At 48.9% G+C, this 20483-nt stretch overlaps 1 protein-coding gene across 5 annotated transcripts in view; it reads right to left on the reverse strand.

Annotated features, from left to right (window-relative positions):
- The window catches only part of E4F1 (E4F transcription factor 1), a 336452-nt gene that overhangs the window by 257601 nt on the left and 58368 nt on the right, over positions 1–20483 (reverse strand). For all 5 annotated transcript variants that reach the window (XM_069209720.1, XM_069209718.1, XM_069209721.1 and 2 more), the window contains one exon: positions 17083–17203. In XM_069209720.1, coding sequence (XP_069065821.1) covers positions 17083–17203 — 121 coding nt within the window. The remainder of the gene's footprint in view (positions 1–17082; positions 17204–20483) is intronic.

Here is a 20483-nt window from a genome sequence, read left to right on the forward strand (position 1 = left end):
AACACTGGTGCTGGGGCCTGGTTAGCAGGGTCCCAGCACACTTCTCAGTCAAGTCAGCATCAGTATCAGGCAAAAAGTGGGGGGGTAACTGCAACAGGGAGCCATTTCTTTACAAACAGGGTATGTACTGTTTAGTTCTTCGCAAACAGATGGGGCAATTGTAAACAGTTGTTTAGATCCCCTCATCTCTTGTTTTGCCTAAATATTAGCAATGTTCCCACTTAACATCCAAGGTGTTAAGGGATTGTGGTTCCAGAGATGGTGGTTTGGGGGGAAAAAGTCTGTCTCAATAGCTACAATTCAAATGAAAATCTGAAATATTAGATTGTACGGGTGTTAAAAACAACCACCTTGCTTCTCTGAAACATCGTAAGGCTCATTAGAACACAACCTTTCTCTCACCAACACTAGATGAGGATATAATGGCCCCTAGGAGAGCTACGTACCATAAACTTAACTTGTGAGGTGGCCTTTGTGCAGCGAAACAGGAGGGAAGCATAGTGTAAAGAAATGGCTCCCTGTTGCAGTTACCCCCCACTTTTTGCCTGATACTGATGCTGACTTGACTGAGAAGTGTGCTGGGACCCTGCTAACCAGGCCCCAGCACCAGTGTTCCTTCCCCTAAAATGTACCATTGTATCCACAATTGGCACACCCTGGCATTCAGATAAGTCCCTTGTAACTGGTACTTCTAGTACCAAGGGCCCTGATGCCAAGAAAGGTCTCTAAGGGCTGCAGCATGTCTTATGCCACCCTAGAGACCCCTCACTCAGCACAGACACACGGCTTACAAGCCTGTGTGTGCTAGTGAGAACAAAATGAGTAAGTCGACATGGCACTCCCCTCAGGGTGCCATGCCAGCCTCTCACTGCCTAGGCAGTATAGGTAAGACACCCCTCTAGCAGGCCTTACAGCCCTAAGGCAGGGTGCACTATACCATAGGTGAGGGTACCAGTGCATGAGCACTGTGCCCCTACAGTGTCTAAACAAAACCTTAGACATTGTAAGTGCAGGGTAGCCATAAGAGTATATGGTCTGGGAGTCTGTCAAACACGAACTCCACAGCACCATAATGGCTACACTGAAAACTGGGAAGTTTGGTATCAAACTTCTCAGCACAATAAATGCACACTGATGCCAGTGTACATTTTATTGTAAAATACACCCCAGAGGGCACCTTAGAGGTGCCCCCTGAAACTTAACCGACTATCTGTGTAGGCTGACTAGTTTTAGCAGCCTGCCACAAACCGAGACATGTTGCTGGCCCCATGGGGAGAGTGCCTTTGTCACTCTGAGGCCAGTAACAAAGCCTGCACTGGGTGGAGATGCTAACACCTCTCCCAGGCAGGAATTGTCACACCTGGCGGTGAGCCTCAAAGGCTCACCTCCTTTGTGCCAACCCAGCAGGACACTCCAGCTAGTGGAGTTGCCCGCCCCCTCCGGCCAGGCCCCACTTTTGGCGGCAAGGCCGGAGAAAATAATGAGAATAACAAGGAGGAGTCACTGGCCAGTCAGGACAGCCCCTAAGGTGTCCTGAGCTGAGGTGACTCTAACTTTTAGAAATCCTCCATCTTGCAGATGGAGGATTCCCCCAATAGGGTTAGGATTGTGACCCCCTCCCCTTGGGAGGAGGCACAAAGAGGGTGTACCCACCCTCAGGGCTAGTAGCCATTGGCTACTAACCCCCAGACCTAAACACGCCCTTAAATTTAGTATTTAAGGGCTACCCTGAACCCTAGAAAAAGAGATTCCTGCAACAAGAAGAAGGACTGCCCAGCTGAAAACCCCTGCAGCGGAAGACCAGAAGACGACAACTGCCTTGGCTCCAGAAACTCACCGGCCTGTCTCCTGCCTTCCAAAGATCCTGCTCCAGCGACGCCTTCCGAAGGGACCAGCGACCTCGACATCCTCTGAGGACTGCCCCTGCTTCGAAAAGACAAGAAACTCCCGAGGACAGCGGACCTGCTCCAAGAAAAGCTGCAACTTTGTTTCCAGCAGCTTTAAAGAACCCTGCAAGCTCCCCGCAAGAAGCGTGAGACTTGCAACACTGCACCCGGCGACCCCGACTCGGCTGGTGGAGACCCGACACCTCAGGAGGGACCCCAGGACTACTCTGATACTGTGAGTACCAAAACCTGTCCCCCCTGAGCCCCCACAGCGCCGCCTGCAGAGGGAATCCCGAGGCTTCCCCTGACCGCGACTCTTTGAATCCAAAGTCCCGACGCCTGGGAGAGACCCTGCACCCGCAGCCCCCAGGACCTGAAGGACCGGACTTTCACTGGAGAAGTGACCCCCAGGAGCCCCTCTCCCTTGCCCAAGTGGAGGTTTCCCCGAGGAACCCCCCCCTTGCCTGCCTGCAGCGCTGAAGAGATCCCGAGATCTCTCATAGACTAACATTGCGAACCCGACGCTTGTTTCTACACTGCACCCGGCCGCCCCCGCGCCGCTGAGGGTGAAATTTCTGTGTGGACTTGTGTCCCCCCCGGTGCCCTACAAAACCCCCCTGGTCTGCCCTCCGAAGACGCGGGTACTTACCTGCAAGCAGACCGGAACCGGGGCACCCCCTTCTCTCCATTCTAGCCTATGTGTTTTGGGCACCACTTTGAACTCTGCACCTGACCGGCCCTGAGCTGCTGGTGTGGTGACTTTGGGTTTGCTCTGAACCCCCAACGGTGGGCTACCTTGGACCAAGAACTGAACCCTGTAAGTGTCTTACTTACCTGGTAAAACTAACAAATACTTACCTCCCCTAGGAACTGTGAAAATTGCACTAAGTGTCCACTTTTAAAACAGCTATTTGTCAATAACTTGAGAAGTATACATGCAATTTTGATGATTTGAAGTTCCTAAAGTACTTACCTGCAATACCTTTCGAATGAGATATTACATGTGGAATTTGAACCTGTGGTTCTTAAAATAAACTAAGAAAAGATATTTTTCTATACAAAAACCTATTGGCTGGATTTGTCTCTGAGTGTGTGTACCTCATTTATTGTCTATGTGTATGTACAACAAATGCTTAACACTACTCCTTGGATAAGCCTACTGCTCGACCACACTACCACAAAATAGAGCATTAGTATTATCTACTTTTACCACTATTTTACCTCTAAGGGGAACCCTTGGACTCTGTGCATGCTATTCCTTACTTTGAAATAGCACATACAGAGCCAACTTCCTACACATAGGTTTCGCTAAAAGAATACAGAACTGCAAAGTGAAGAAGGGCGTTTAGAAGGACTTTTCTATTGGCTGAAATAGTTAGATGCCCTTTATGGGAGAGGACTCTAAATTAGACTTTAATACAAGAGTTAAGGCGATCCATTCACCTCTTGATCCTTCATAGAGTAGGACCACCTCTCCATATATGCAAGATGCAAAATCTTTCCTACTTGAATGTGCATCATGATGAGTGGAAATGTTTCTGGCTTCTATCTGAATGTCTGTGCAGTCTGGCAGCAGATTTACATACCCATGCTGTAGGAAGTTGGCTCTGTATGTGCTATTTCAAAGTAAGGAATAGCATGCACAGAGTCCAAGGGTTCCCCTTAGAGGTAAAATAGTGGTAAAAATAGATAATACTAATGCTCTATTTTGTGGTAGTGTGGTCGAGCAGTAGGCTTATCCAAGGAGTAGTGTTAAGCATTTGTTGTACATACACATAGACAATAAATGAGGTACACACACAGAGACAAATCCAGCCAATAGGTTTTGTTATAGAAAAATCTTTTCTTAGTTTATTTTAAGAACCACAGGTTCAAATTTAACATGTAATATCTTGTTTGAAAGGTATTGCAGGTAAGTACATTAGGAACTTTGAATCATTTCAATTGCATGTATACTTTTCAAGTTATTCACAAATAACTACTTTAAAAGTGGACACTTAGTGCAATTTTCACAGTTCCTGGGGGAGGTAAGTTTTTGTTAGTTTTACCAGGTAAGTAAGACACTTACAGGGTTCAGTTTTTGGTCCAAGGTAGCCCACCGTTGGGGGTTCAGAGCAACCCCAAAGTCACCACACCAGCAGCTCAGGGCCGGTCAGGTGCAGAGTTCAAAGTGGTGCCCAAAACGCATAGGCTGCAATGGAGAGAAGGGGGTGCCCCGGTCTGCTTGCAGGTAAGTACCCGCGTCTTCGGAGGGCAGACCAGGGTGGTTTTGTAGGGCACCGGGGGGGGGACACAAGCCCACACAGAAATTTCACCCTCAGCGGCGCGGGGGCGGCCGGGTGCAGTGTAGAAACAAGCGTCGGGTTTTCAATGTTAGTCTATGAGAGATCAAGGGATCCCTTCAGCGCTGCAGGCAGGCAAGGGGGGGCTTCCTCGGGGAAACCTCCACTTGGGCAAGGGAGAGGGACTCCTGGGGGTCACTCCTGCAGTGAAAGTCTGGTCCTTCAGGTCCTGGGGGCTGCGGGTGCAGGGTCTTTTCCAGGCGTCGGGACTTAGGTTTCAGAGAGTCGCGGTCAGGGGAAGCCTCGGGATTCCCTCTGCAGGCGGCGCTGTGGGGGCTCAGGGGGGACAGGTTTTGGTACTCACAGTCGTAGAGTAGTCCGGGGGTCCTCCCTGAGGTGTTGGTTCTCCACCAGCCGAGTCGGGGTCGCCGGGTGCAGTGTTGCAAGTCTCACGCTTCTTGCAGGGAGTTGCAGGGTTCTTTAAAGCTGCTTCTTGAAACAAAGTTGCAGTCTTTTTGGAGCAGGTCCGCTGTCCTCGGGAGTTTCTTGTCGTCGTCGAAGCAGGGCAGTCCTCAGAGGATTCAGAGGTCGCTGGTCCCTTTGGAAGGCGTCGCTGGAGCAGAGTTCTTTGGAAGGCAGGAGACAGGCCGGTGAGTTTCTGGAGCCAAGGCAGTTGTCTTCTGGTCTTCCTCTGCAGGGGTTTTCAGCTGGGCAGTCCTTCTTGTTGTTGCAGGAATCTAATTTTCTAGGGTTCAGGGTAGCCCTTAAATACTAAATTTAAGGGCGTGTTTAGGTCTGGGGGGTTAGTAGCCAATGGCTACTAGCCCTGAGGGTGGGTACACCCTCTTTGTGCCTCCTCCCAAGGGGAGGGGGGTCACAATCCTAACCCTATTGGGGGAATCCTCCATCTGCAAGATGGAGGATTTCTAAAAGTTAGAGTCACCTCAGCTCAGGACACCTTAGGGGCTGTCCTGACTGGCCAGTGACTCCTCCTTGTTGCTTTCTTTGTTCCCTCCAGCCTTGCCGCCAAAAGTGGGGGCCGTGGCCGGAGGGGGCGGGCAACTCCACTAAGCTGGAGTGCCCTGCTGGGCTGTGACAAAGGGGTGAGCCTTTGAGGCTCACCGCCAGGTGTTACAGCTCCTGCCTGGGGGAGGTGTTAGCATCTCCACCCAGTGCAGGCTTTGTTACTGGCCTCAGAGTGACAAAGGCACTCTCCCCATGGGGCCAGCAACATGTCTCTGGTGTGGCAGGCTGCTGGAACTAGTCAGCCTACACAGACAGTCGGTTAAGTTTCAGGGGGCACCTCTAAGGTGCCCTCTGGGGTGTATTTTGCAATAAAATGTACACTGCCATCAGTGTGCATTTATTGTGCTGAGAAGTTTGATACCAAACTTCCCAGTTTTCAGTGTAGCCATTATGGTGCTGTGGAGTTCGTGTTTGACAAACTCCCAGACCATATACTCTTATGGCTACCCTGCACTTACAATGTCTAAGGTTTTGTTTAGACACTGTAGGGGTACCATGCTCATGCACTGGTACCCTCACCTATGGTATAGTGCACCCTGCCTTAGGGCTGTAAGGCCTGCTAGAGGGGTGACTGACCTATACTTGCATAGGCAGTGAGAGGCTGGCATGGCACCCTGAGGGGAGTGCCATGTCGACTTACTCGTTTTGTTCTCACTAGCACACACAAGCTGGCAAGCAGTGTGTCTGTGCTGAGTGAGAGGTCTCCAGGGTGGCATAAGACATGCTGCAGCCCTTAGAGACCTTCCTTGGCATCAGGGCCCTTGGTACTAGAAGTACCAGTTACAAGGGACTTATCTGGATGCCAGGGTCTGCCAATTGTGGATACAAAAGTACAGGTTAGGGAAAGAACACTGGTGCTGGGGCCTGGTTAGCAGGCCTCAGCACACTTTCAATTGTAAACATAGCATCAGCAAAGGCAAAAAGTCAGGGGGCAACCATGCCAAGGAGGCATTTCCTTACACATGCTATTGGGACTACAAGTCAGGCAGTCAGATTTAATTATTTTACGATGTGCTGTCTGATATGGCCTTACACTATGGAAAAGGTGGTTTGTGTTGACGAGAAAACTGGCTTATTTGAACTCTATCACTTTTGCGATCATGACCGTTGGTGTTAAAGCAAACAGAACGTTCAATGACCATCAGTTCCAAAGTGTATTTTAGAAGTGATGGAAGACTTGGCAGACGATCTCACAAGACCAGCTCATGGTTTTCTGAGACAACTAATTAGAGTATCCCTATGCTTTGTGCTGCCAGAAGATGAATTGCTGTTACAGAGCCATAAGCAATGGTTTGCTTGTGTGAATCACTCACGTGTGCCTTAATCGTCATGGAAAAGATTTTAAATGCCCTGACAGCCTACCACTGTATCGCCAGAGCTATCCTTGACTTCAAGCCAATCCATACTTTTTTTTGTTCCACAAAGCAATTACAGTGATTAATTTTAAATAAAAAAAAAAAAAAACTTATCTTTGAGAAAGTGCTAGAATGTTGCCTGTGCTAAGGCTACTGCTTCCAGTTTTCATCAGACTGATGTGTGAGGAAGCCTCCTCTATGCTACACTTGACCAGGGTCAGACTGGGACAACAAACTGGTCCAGGTGCAAAAAAAAAAGAATCATCCTTTCCTCTGAAGTATAGTGCGTTGCACCTGCTAACTCAGAGTTCCATCCGTGAATATCTGTTGTGAACAAAGCTGGAATTTGGCACATTGAGACAAAACCTCAGTTTAGGAAGAAACTGAATAGTCAGCTTGGTCTGAAACAGGCAGTCTCATTAAGTCTTTCCGTTCACCAACCAGTCACCCAGATATGGATAAACAAGGATAGCCAGGCGATGCAAGTTGCTCCCTTACCAATAGATATTTAGTGCTATTCGGATTCCAGAAGGAATCACTGTGAACCAACAGTGTTATTCACTCAACACTAAAACTTGGTGCTCTCTGTGTGCTCAGTGAACTGGTATATGAAGTGCAGATACAGATCAAGGTTTGCCTCAGTCTACCGCTTGCAGCAACAGTCAAGTTCCTGCACGGTTCTCGGTGAATGCAATATCCTGCAGCAGAAGTTTTAAAGTCTAGAACATATTGTAGTGCATGATATTTCTTGGCGAGTTAGGAAACCGCGACACTGTACTCCTTACCATTTTTGGCAGCAGTACCACTTGGACTATGGCCATTAGCACTAAACAAGGAATCTCCTTCAAAAGACTCGGTAATGGTTGCATCTGATGCTGGGTCCCGTGCTCACTGCGCCACTGGATTCAAGCTAGCCTAGCTGAGGAAGGGCGATACCCTGAAACCGGTCTGTAAAGAAATGGCTCCCTGTTGCAGTTACCCCCCACTTTTTGCCTGATACTGATGCTGACTTGACTGAGAAGTGTGCTGGGACCCTGCTAACCAGGCCCCAGCACCAGTGTTCCTTCACCTAAAATGTACCATTGTATCCACAATTGGCACACCCTGGCATTCAGATAAGTCCCTTGTAACTGGTACTTCTAGTACCAAGGGCCCTGATGCCAAGAAAGGTCTCTAAGGGCTGCAGCATGTCTTATGCCACCCTAGAGACCCCTCACTCAGCACAGACACACTGCTTACAAGCCTGTGTGTGCTAGTGAGAACAAAATGAGTAAGTCGACATGGCACTCCCCTCAGGGTGCCATGCCAGCCTCTCACTGCCTATGCAGTATAGGTAAGACACCCCTCTAGCAGGCCTTACAGCCCTAAGGCAGGGTGCACTATACCATAGGTGAGGGTACCAGTGCATGAGCATGGTACCCCTACAGTGTCTAAACAAAACCTTAGACATTGTAAGTGCAGGGTAGCCATAAGAGTATATGGTCTGGGAGTCTGTCAAACACGAACTCCACAGCACCATAATGGCTACACTGAAAACTGGGAAGTTTGGTATCAAACTTCTCAGCACAATAAATGCACACTGATGCCAGTGTACATTTTATTGTAAAATACACCACAGAGGGCACCTTAGAGGTGCCCCCTGAAACGTAACCGACTATCTGTGTAGGCTGACTAGTTTTAGCAGCCTGCCACAAACCGAGACATGTTGCTGGCCCCATGGGGAGAGTGCCTTTGTCACTCTGAGGCCAGTAACAAAGCCTGCACTGGGTGGAGATGCTAACACCTCTCCCAGGCAGGAATTGTCACACCTGGCGGTGAGCCTCAAAGGCTCACCTCCTTTGTGCCAACCCAGCAGGACACTCCAGCTAGTGGAGTTGCCCGCCCCCTCCGACCAGGCCCCACTTTTGGCGGCAAGGCCGGAGAAAATAATGAGAAAAACAAGGAGGAGTCACTGGCCAGTCAGGACAGCCCCTAAGGTGTCCTGAGCTGAGGTGACTCTGACTTTTAGAAATCCTCCATCTTGCAGATGGAGGATTCCCCCAATAGGGTTAGGATTGTGACCCCCTCCCCTTGGGAGGAGGCACAAAGAGGGTGTACCCACCCTCAGGGCTAGTAGCCATTGGCTACTAACCCCCCAGACCTAAACACGCCCTTAAATTTAGTATTTAAGGGCTCCCCTGAACCCTAGAAAATTAGATTCCTGCAACTACAAGAAGAAGGACTGCCTAGCTGAAAACCCCTGCAGCGGAAGACCAGAAGACGACAACTGCCTTGGCTCCAGAAACTCACCGGCCTGTCTCCTGCCTTCCAAAGATCCTGCTCCAGCGACGCCTTCCAAAGGGACCAGCGACCTCGACATCCTCTGAGGACTGCCCCTGCTTCGAAAAGACAAGAAACTCCCGAGGACAGCGGACCTGCTCCAAGAAAAGCTGCAGCTTTGTTTCCAGCAGCTTTAAAGAACCCTGCAAGCTCCCCGCAAGAAGCGTGAGACTTGCAACACTGCATCCGGCGACCCCGACTCGGCTGGTGGAGATCCAACACCTCAGGAGGGACCCCAGGACTACTCTGATACTGTGAGTACCAAAACCTGTCCCCCCTGAGCCCCCACAGCGCCGCCTGCAGAGGGAATCCCGAGGCTTCCCCTGACCGCGACTCTTTGAACCTAAAGTCCCGACGCCTGGGAGAGACCCTGCACCCGCAGCCCCCAGGACCTGAAGGACCGGACTTTCACTGGAGAAGTGACCCCCAGGAGTCCCTCTCCCTTGCCCAAGTGGAGGTTTCCCCGAGGAACCCCCCCCTTGCCTGCCTGCAGCGCTGAAGAGATCCCGAGATCTCTCATAGACTAACATTGCGAACCCGACACTTGTTTCTACACTGCACCCGGCCGCCCCCGCGCCGCTGAGGGTGAAATTTCTGTGTGGACTTGTGTCCCCCCCGGTGCCCTACAAAACCCCCCTGGTCTGCCCTCCGAAGACGCGGGTACTTACCTGCAAGCAGACCGGAACCGGGGCACCCCCTTCTCTCCATTCTAGCCTATGTGTTTTGGGCACCACTTTGAACTCTGCACCTGACCGGCCCTGAGCTGCTGGTGTGGTGACTTTGGGGTTGCTCTGAACCCCCAACGGTGGGCTACCTTGGACCAAGAACTGAACCCTGTAAGTGTCTTACTTACCTGGTAAAACTAACAAATACTTACCTCCCCTAGGAACTGTGAAAATTGCACTAAGTGTCCACTTTTAAAACAGCTATTTGTGAATAACTTGAAAAGTATACATGCAATTTTGATGATTTGAAGTTCCTAAAGTACTTACCTGCAATACCTTTCGAATGAGCTATTACATGTAGAATTTGAACCTGTGGTTCTTAAAATAAACTAAGAAAAGATATTTTTCTATATAAAACCTATTGGCTGGATTTGTCTCTGAGTGTGTGTACCTCATTTATTGTCTATGTGTATGTACAACAAATGCTTAACACTACTCCTTGGATAAGCCTACTGCTCGACCACACTACCACAAAATAGAGCATTAGTATTATCTATTTTTACCACTATTTTACCTCTAAGGGGAACCCTTGGACTCTGTGCATGCTATTCCTTACTTTGAAATAGCACATACAGAGCCAACTTCCTACATTGGTGGATCAGCGGTGGGATACAAGACTTTGCATTTGCTGGACTACTCAGCCAATACCTGATCACACGACAAATTCCAAAATTGTCATTAGAAATTGATTTTTGCAATTTGAAAAGTTTTCTAAATTCTTAAAAGACCTGCTAGGGCCTTGTGTTAGATCCTGTTTAGCATTTCTTTTAGAGTTTAAAAGTTTGTAAAAGTTTGAATTAGATTCTAGAACCAGTTGTAGATTCTTAAAAAGTATTCCAACTTTTAGAAGCAAAATGTCTAGCACAGATGTGACTGTGGTGGAACTCGACACCACACCTTACCTCCATCTTAAGATGAGGGAGCTAAGGTCACTCTGTAAAATAAAGAAAATAACAATGGGCCCCAAACCTACCAAAATACAGCTCCAGGAGCTTTTGGCAGAGTTTGAAAAGGCCAACCCCTCTGAGGGTGGCAACTCAGAGGAAGAGGATAGTGACTTGGAGGACAATTCCCCCCTACCAGTCCTATCTAGGGAGAACAGGGTCCCTCAAACCCTGACTCCAAAAATAATAGTCAGAGATGCTGGTTCCCTCACAGGAGAGACCAACACCTCTGAAATCACTGAGGATAACCCCAGTGAAGAGGACATCCAGTTAGCCAGGATGGCCAAAAGATTGGCTTTGGAAAGACAGATCCTAGCCATAGAAAGGGAAAGAAAAGAGATGGGCCTAGGTCCCATCGATGGTGGCAGCAACTTAAATAGGGTCAGAGATTCTCCTGACATCCTAAAAATCCCCAAAGGGATTGTAACAAAATATGAAGATGGTGATGACATCACCAAATGGTTCACAGCTTTTGAGAGGGCTTGTGTAACCAGAAAAGTAAACAGATCTCACTGGGGTGCTCTCCTTTGGGAAATGTTCACTGGAAAGTGTAGGGATAGACTCCTCACACTCTCTGGAAAAGATGCAGAATCTTATGACCTCATGAAGGGTACCCTGATTGAGGGCTTTGGATTCTCCACTGAGGAGTATAGAATTAGATTCAGGGGGGCTCAAAAATCCTCGAGCCAGACCTGGGTTGATTTTGTAGACTACTCAGTAAAAACACTAGATGGTTGGTTAACTGGAAATGAAGTGTGTGACTATGTTGGGCTTTATAATTTGTTTATGAAAGAACACATTTTAAGTAACTGCTTCAATGAAAAGTTGCATCAGTATCTGGTAGACCTAGGTCCAATTTCTCCCCAAGAATTGGGAAAGAAGGCAGACCACTGGGTCAAGACTAGGGTAACCAAAACTTCCACTGGGGGTGACCAAAAGAAAGGGGTTACAAAAACTCCCCAGGAGAAAGTGGGTGACACTAGAAACAAAGAAAAAGAGTCCTCTGTAGGCCCCCAAAAACCAGAACAGGTGGGTGGGCCCCAAGACACAACCCAAAACAAAGGTGGGTACCAGGGTAAGAACTGGGATGCCACTAAGGCATGGTGCCACAACTGTAAACAGTCTGGGCACCACACCAAGGACACTTCTTGTCCCAAAAACAAACCCCAGAACAAGATTCCAGGGGTAACCAGTGTAGCCATGGGAGATGACTCCTCAGATGAGGAGGTCTTCATAGCCTTCAACTGGAAACAGGGCCCAACAGGTGAGTTGGAGATTCCAGAGGGAAGTAGACACTTCCACCACCTACTGGTGAATGGAATCCCAACCACTGCCCTGAGAGACACTTGTGCCAGTCACACTATTGTGCATGACAGGCTGGTGCTCTCAAACCAGTACATCCCAGGTGAGACTGCCAGGGTAAGAGTTAGCCTAGACAGGGTCACTAAGAGACCTGTGGCTTTAGTGCCCATAGAAGTGGGTGGCACTCTTAGCTGGAGAAGGGTAGTAGTCAGTACAGACCTCCCCCTTGATTGTCTCCTTGGAAATGACTACCCAGAGGTTAGTCAGAGCCCAAGAGAGGAACTGGTCCAGTGCCAGTCCTCTCCCAAGGATTCTGGAAGTCCTGCCTCTGCAGTAAATGCAAGCAGACCCCAGAAGAAGAAGAAAAGAAAACAGAGTAGGAAGGGTGGACAACCTTTAGCCAAGGTTACAGCAAGCCAAGGAGATTCTGCTCCAGTAGGGGAGAACTCCAAAAATGGCCCTGATAAAGTCCAACCTGACCCACAAGAAGTCCTGGCTAGTCAGGCAACTGTTAAACCTGAGTGGGTGGCTCCTCAGCTAACAGAAGAAAGAGTGGAAGAAGGGTGTTTACTACAAGATGTGGTAACCCCCCACTCTAATACAGCAGACAGGCAACCTGAACCCAAAGAAGCCTGTAACTTAGCCCCTTCCCTTTTAGGCGAAGAGCTAAAGGTGTGGTTCTGGGCACTGACAGCTGTCAGTGGCCTCTGCTGGGTGTTAGCCTTTATGGCTGCACTATCCTTGGCATGGTGGTCTGACCCCATGCCAAATAACAAGTTAGGCCCCCTGACCCTGTTGGTCATGGTGGGGTTACTCCAGCTCTGGGTAACCTCTTTGGGTAAGCTAGGGGTGACCCTGGCTAAGATAAGATTAGCAGAGGTGGATACCTCTGACCTCAAAATAGAGAGAATGGGTGAAGACATAAAAAGCACAGACAAGAGGCAGTTCAGACTAGGTCCTATCACTGTGGAAGTGGGTCAGTTCCCCAGAGGGAATGACCTGAACAGGAGGATGTAAGGCAGAGTAGGCCCTGCAACAAACCAGCCATTTCCTCTACTCTTCCTCGCCTGACAGACTAGGAAGACTCTTCCAGCGTTGGCTGAGTCTCCTGGCCTGTGGGCTGGGGGGGGCTTGTGTAAAGAAATGGCTCCCTGTTGCAGTTACCCCCCACTTTTTGCCTGATACTGATGCTGACTTGACTGAGAAGTGTGCTGGGACCCTGCTAACCAGGCCCCAGCACCAGTGTTCCTTCACCTAAAATGTACCATTGTATCCACAATTGGCACACCCTGGCATTCAGATAAGTCCCTTGTAACTGGTACTTCTAGTACCAAGGGCCCTGATGCCAAGAAAGGTCTCTAAGGGCTGCAGCATGTCTTATGCCACCCTAGAGACCCCTCACTCAGCACAGACACACTGCTTACAAGCCTGTGTGTGCTAGTGAGAACAAAATGAGTAAGTCGACATGGCACTCCCCTCAGGGTGCCATGCCAGCCTCTCACTGCCTATGCAGTATAGGTAAGACACCCCTCTAGCAGGCCTTACAGCCCTAAGGCAGGGTGCACTATACCATAGGTGAGGGTACCAGTGCATGAGCATGGTACCCCTACAGTGTCTAAACAAAACCTTAGACATTGTAAGTGCAGGGTAGCCATAAGAGTATATGGTCTGGGAGTCTGTCAAACACGAACTCCACAGCACCATAATGGCTACACTGAAAACTGGGAAGTTTGGTATCAAACTTCTCAGCACAATAAATGCACACTGATGCCAGTGTACATTTTATTGTAAAATACACCACAGAGGGCACCTTAGAGGTGCCCCCTGAAACGTAACCGACTATCTGTGTAGGCTGACTAGTTTTAGCAGCCTGCCACAAACCGAGACATGTTGCTGGCCCCATGGGGAGAGTGCCTTTGTCACTCTGAGGCCAGTAACAAAGCCTGCACTGGGTGGAGATGCTAACACCTCTCCCAGGCAGGAATTGTCACACCTGGCGGTGAGCCTCAAAGGCTCACCTCCTTTGTGCCAACCCAGCAGGACACTCCAGCTAGTGGAGTTGCCCGCCCCCTCCGACCAGGCCCCACTTTTGGCGGCAAGGCCGGAGAAAATAATGAGAAAAACAAGGAGGAGTCACTGGCCAGTCAGGACAGCCCCTAAGGTGTCCTGAGCTGAGGTGACTCTGACTTTTAGAAATCCTCCATCTTGCAGATGGAGGATTCCCCCAATAGGGTTAGGATTGTGACCCCCTCCCCTTGGGAGGAGGCACAAAGAGGGTGTACCCACCCTCAGGGCTAGTAGCCATTGGCTACTAACCCCCCAGACCTAAACACGCCCTTAAATTTAGTATTTAAGGGCTCCCCTGAACCCTAGAAAATTAGATTCCTGCAACTACAAGAAGAAGGACTGCCTAGCTGAAAACCCCTGCAGCGGAAGACCAGAAGACGACAACTGCCTTGGCTCCAGAAACTCACCGGCCTGTCTCCTGCCTTCCAAAGATCCTGCTCCAGCGACGCCTTCCAAAGGGACCAGCGACCTCGACATCCTCTGAGGACTGCCCCTGCTTCGAAAAGACAAGAAACTCCCGAGGACAGCGGACCTGCTCCAAGAAAAGCTGCAGCTTTGTTTCCAGCAGCTTTAAAGAACCCTGCAAGCTCCCCGCAAGAAGCGTGAGACTTGCAACACTGCATCCGGCGACCCCGACTCGGCTGGTGGAGATCCAACACCTCAGGAGGGACCCCAGGACTACTCTGATACTGTGAGTACCAAAACCTGTCCCCCCTGAGCCCCCACAGCGCCGCCTGCAGAGGGAATCCCGAGGCTTCCCCTGACCGCGACTCTTTGAACCTAAAGTCCCGACGCCTGGGAGAGACCCTGCACCCGCAGCCCCCAGGACCTGAAGGACCGGACTTTCACTGGAGAAGTGACCCCCAGGAGTCCCTCTCCCTTGCCCAAGTGGAGGTTTCCCCGAGGAACCCCCCCCTTGCCTGCCTGCAGCGCTGAAGAGATCCCGAGATCTCTCATAGACTAACATTGCGAACCCGACACTTGTTTCTACACTGCACCCGGCCGCCCCCGCGCCGCTGAGGGTGAAATTTCTGTGTGGACTTGTGTCCCCCCCGGTGCCCTACAAAACCCCCCTGGTCTGCCCTCCGAAGACGCGGGTACTTACCTGCAAGCAGACCGGAACCGGGGCACCCCCTTCTCTCCATTCTAGCCTATGTGTTTTGGGCACCACTTTGAACTCTGCACCTGACCGGCCCTGAGCTGCTGGTGTGGTGACTTTGGGGTTGCTCTGAACCCCCAACGGTGGGCTACCTTGGACCAAGAACTGAACCCTGTAAGTGTCTTACTTACCTGGTAAAACTAACAAATACTTACCTCCCCTAGGAACTGTGAAAATTGCACTAAGTGTCCACTTTTAAAACAGCTATTTGTGAATAACTTGAAAAGTATACATGCAATTTTGATGATTTGAAGTTCCTAAAGTACTTACCTGCAATACCTTTCGAATGAGCTATTACATGTAGAATTTGAACCTGTGGTTCTTAAAATAAACTAAGAAAAGATATTTTTCTATATAAAACCTATTGGCTGGATTTGTCTCTGAGTGTGTGTACCTCATTTATTGTCTATGTGTATGTACAACAAATGCTTAACACTACTCCTTGGATAAGCCTACTGCTCGACCACACTACCACAAAATAGAGCATTAGTATTATCTATTTTTACCACTATTTTACCTCTAAGGGGAACCCTTGGACTCTGTGCATGCTATTCCTTACTTTGAAATAGCACATACAGAGCCAACTTCCTACACGGTCCTAGGATGCTTATTTCCGGTCCGGGGAGGACCTGGCTTGGCAGTTCAGGCTGGACTGTTCCCATGAGGAACAGGGTCAAGACGGATTTGCATTTGGCTGGGTCCAACCTGGGGTAGCGTGGTGAGCAAAAAAACAATGGATTAAACCAACATATGTGTGACTGGGGGTGAATGTTTTATTTGCTCTGCATTCCGTCCATCATCTGTTCTTTTTGCATGCTACTGATGCTGACACATGGTGATTGATGGATTTGTTAGTTCATCAAATTCAACAGAATGCCTTTCTTAACGTATGAACTACCTGTCTAAAGTCATTTTGATCAATGTGACGGATTGAAAATGTCAGTGTCATCGGACAGGTGGCTTGCGAGGAGGACAAATCCATCTTGTTAAATGCATGGCAGCTGCATTTTTGCCAAGGAAAAACTTTCTTGAAGCCCGGGAAACAGAAGTTGGTGTTACCTTGAAAGATTCCAGCGATAGTGAGAGTCCTTCAGTCACTGCTATTCTGTGATGGTTTAGGGGCCTTTAAATAATTTTCTTTGACCAAACAGGGAATCTATCATCTGTGGCCTACAAAACGAAGGGTGGTGGTGTTGCAGTGCTCCAGTGGCTTGGGTGTCTGTGTCTATTTTTTAGCTTCTCTAAAGAGTCTTCAAACTTGTAACAAAACCGCTAATATCAAAAGAGCTGGTACTGTGTAAATGGCACAAGAGCGAGTAACTTAAGTTATGCAAAACAAACTCTGCAAAAATAAATTGCAATTTTTCTAGACCAACTCTAGCACCCGATCTCCAGAGAATGTAAAGCATAGTAATGTGTGTATATATCTACCTACATAGGATAACAGAAAACATTTCTGTATATAACACCTAATCCTCTTTCATGAATTTAACAGGATTCTGGGATTACGGCGAGGATAGAGATACTAGTGGGTTAAGCCCATCAGCTTCAACTAAACAAAATTTTAAAAAATGGTGAAGAGAAATTTGTGCATCTCCTAGTCATGTGGCACCACTAACTGGTATTTAGAAGCAGACCAGGCCAAATTTAGGGTTCTTCCAAGCAGCAGAGATAATGGCTTTGTAGGGGCATGTGTAGAACCTTTGCAATATGCAAAGTCCCCCTTAAAGGCTTTCAGTCACCAAGCAATGCAAGAAGATGTTCAGTACTGTGTAAGTTGGTTGTTGAAGTAAACATGCACAAGCATGCTCATTATGCCAGAAGTGGCATTTTTAGTCTTTAAAAGTGAATTATGAGCATAGGTGAAAATAACGGATGCAGTCTGGGTATACTTTCAGGATTACAAAAAAAAAAAAAAAAAAAAGTACAACATTTTCTTCAATGTTATTTGCATATACAATATCTTTAACATTCAGTTAAAAAAGGATCATTGGTAAGTATCACACCCTCACCTCACCTGTGTGACGTCTATTGTGCCGTATTAGAGAACCCTTGGTCCTAAATGCCTCGCCACACGACGTGCACTCAAAGTTTTTCTTGCTGCTGTGAGTTATGAGATGTGCTTTGAGGATACTGGACTACAAGGAAATAAAAAATAAACTGACTTCACGCATCCATTTAACATGTCTATCTGAAGCTAAACGACTGAAAGCAACTTACCAACTTTAAAAAGGATAAAGTGAAAACATCAAGTGAGACAAACAGCACAAAGACCATACTCTGAGAGACATCATAAAATATGCAAAACCAAACTGGTCTTAAAAGAATTACATGTCGAAAATACACTGGAGAAATTGGAGAACCATCCACTAAAGACATAAATCACACCAAAGATTCCAAATACAAGGCAGAATGGGAGGCACGCCACATGCCAGTTTCATGCCTAATATGGCACAGAGAAATCTTGCCCTGCTTTGCACCCCTATGGATAATAGTAATGGATAAAGCAGTTTATTATTTATTGTCTGGTTGGACTAGTTCACCCTTTGACGAAATTAACCATTGCATTCTCAAACAAGTTATATTTGGGATTAATGCAGGGCTACATTTATGTACTTCATTGTTTACTTCCTATTCTATGCGACATGGGTGTGCCAAGAATCTTGTTGCTTTGAACTGATTCTATGTACGATCACGGCAAACCTTTAACTGCATGTGCAGCACTTTCCAGTGATCACAAGTGAGATGCAACTTTCCTCTGGTTAAAGCAGGAAGTGTACACTCAAAAGCGGACAGGGCATTCAGGATACATGTAGTTATTATAGTTTGACATCTCCTTAATGACTTTCTTGTGCCTCTTGTTTAAAGTCCAAGGATTTAAATCACAGTTGCACGTGACTCGAGTTTGTGTTCCCAGTGGTAGTATTGATTTGTGCAAATAGTGCATACAGAGCCAACTCCCTACACCAGAGTCCAAGGATTCCCCTTAGAGGTAAGATAGTGGCAAAAAGAGATAATTCTAATGCTCTATTTTGTGGTAGTGTGGTCGAGCAGTAGGCTTATCAGAGAAGTAGTGTTAAGCATTTGTTGTACACACACAGGCAATAAAGTCCACACAAAAAGTACACCCTCAGCAGCACGGGGACGGCCGGGTGCAGTGTGCAAACAGGCGCCGGGTTCGCAATAGGTTTCAATGGGAGACCAAGCGGTCTCTTCAGCAATGCAGGCAGGCAATGGGGGGGGGGGGGGGGGGAGGGGGGTCCTTGGGGTAGCCACCACCTGGGCAAGGGAGAGGGCCACCTGGGGGTCTCTCCTGCACTGGAGGTCGGATCATTCAGGTCCCGAGGGCTGCGGGTGCAGTGCCTTTACCAGGCATCGGGTCTTTGAAGCAGGCAGTCGAGGTCAGGGGGGGCCTCGGGATTCCCTCTGGAGGCGTCGCTGTGGGGCTCGGGGGGGGTCAACTCTGGCTACTCACGGTCTCGTAGTCGCCGGGAAGTCCTCCCTGTGGTGTTTGTTCTCCACAAGTCGAGCCGTGGGCGTCGGGTGTAGAGTGCAAAGTCTCACGCTTCCGGCGGGAAACGTGTGTTGGTTCAAAGTTGCTCCTTTGTTGCAAAGTTGCAGTCTTTGGGAACAGAGCCGCTGTCCTCTGGAGTTTTTGGTCCTTCTAGATGCAAGGTAGTCCTCTGAGGCTTCAGAGGTTGCTGGACCCTGGGAACGCGTCGCTGGAGCAGTGTCTTTAGAAGTGGGGAGACAGGCCGGTAGAGCTGGGGCCAAAGCAGTTGGTGTCTCCGTCTTCTCTGCAGGTTTTTCCAGTTCAGCATTCCTCTTCTTCTTAGGTTGCAGGAATCTCTCTTGCTGTGTTCTGGGAGCCCCTAAATACTCGATTTAGGGGTGTGTTTAGGTCTGGGGGGTTAGTAGCCAATGGCTTTTAGCCCGGAGGGTGGCTACACCCTCTTTGTGCCTCCTCCCTGAAGGGGGGGAGGAGGGGGGGGGGGGGGCACATCCCTATTGGGGGAATCCTCCATCTGCAAGATGGAGGATTTCTAAAAGTTAGAATCACGTCAGCTCAGGACATCTTAGGGGCTGCCCTAACTGGCCAGTGACGACTCCTTGTTTTTCTCATTATCTCTCCTGGACTTGCCGCCAAAAGTGGGGGCTGTGTCCAGGGGGCGGGCATCTCCACTAGCTGGAGTGCCCTGGAGCATTGTAACACGAAGCCTGAGCCTTTGAGGCTCACTGCTAGGTGTTACAGTTCCTGCAGGGGGGAGGTGTGAAGCACCTCCACCCACAGCAGGCTTTTGTTTCTGCCCTCAGAGAGCACAAAGGCCCTCACCACATGGGGTCAGAAACTCGTCTCTCAGCAGCAGGCTGGCACAGACCAGTCAGTCCTGCACTGAAAAATTGGGTAAAATACAGGGGGGCATCTCTAAGATGCCCTCTGTGTGCATTGTTTAATAAATCCAACACTGGCATCAGTGTGGGTTTATTATTCTGAGAAGTTTGATACTAAACTTCCCAGTATTCAGTGTAGCCATTATGGAGCTGTGGAGTTCGTTTTTGACAGACTCCCAGACCATATACTCTTATGGCTACCCTGCACTTACAGTGTCTAAGGTTCTGCTTAGACACTGTAGGGGCATAGTGCTCATGCACCTATACCCTCACCTGTGGTATAGTGCACCCTGCCTTAGGGCTGTGAGGCCTGCTAGAGGGGTGACTTACCTATGCCACAGGCAGTGTGAGGTTGGCATAGCACCCCGAGGGGAGTGCCATGTCGACTTAGTCATTTTCTCCCCACCAGCACACACAAGCTGGCAAGCAGTGTGTCTGTGCTGAGTGAGGGGTCCCTAGGGTGGCATAAGACATGCTGCAGCCCTTCGAGACCTTCCCTGGCATCAGGGCCCTTGGTACCATGGGTACCAGTTACAAGGGACTTACCTGGGTGCCAGGGTTGTGCCAATTGTGGAGACAACGGTACATTTTAGGTGAAAGAACACTGGTGTTGGGGCCTGGTTAGCAGGGTCCCAGCACACTTCTCAGTCAAGTCAGCATCAGTATCAGGCAAAAAGTGGGGGGGTAACTGCAACAGGGAGCCATTTCTTTACAATTGGTCTTTGATCAAAAGCAGTCCTGGGCAAATGGCCTCCTTACTAAGATAGAAGCATAAGTGTAGACCTGTCCTGGGTAGTCTGGGAACAAGGTGAGTCAGTAGAGACAGCGCAGCATTAAGCCTATCAAGAGAATCCGGAAACGAATGGGAGCGAAGAATATAATCCCATTGCCTTGACCAATGAGAGTGATCTCTACACAGCTGAAGGAGCTTACCTAGATAGTGTGCCTCACTACCTCCCAGGGAGAAGAGTACTCCTAGAAGTATGTGTACACAAAACCTGTACTTCACCTCCCCTTGAATCTTCC

Source organism: Pleurodeles waltl, chromosome 10, assembly GCF_031143425.1.
Source record: "Pleurodeles waltl isolate 20211129_DDA chromosome 10, aPleWal1.hap1.20221129, whole genome shotgun sequence".
In the NCBI taxonomy this organism is placed as follows: domain Eukaryota; kingdom Metazoa; phylum Chordata; class Amphibia; order Caudata; family Salamandridae; genus Pleurodeles; species Pleurodeles waltl.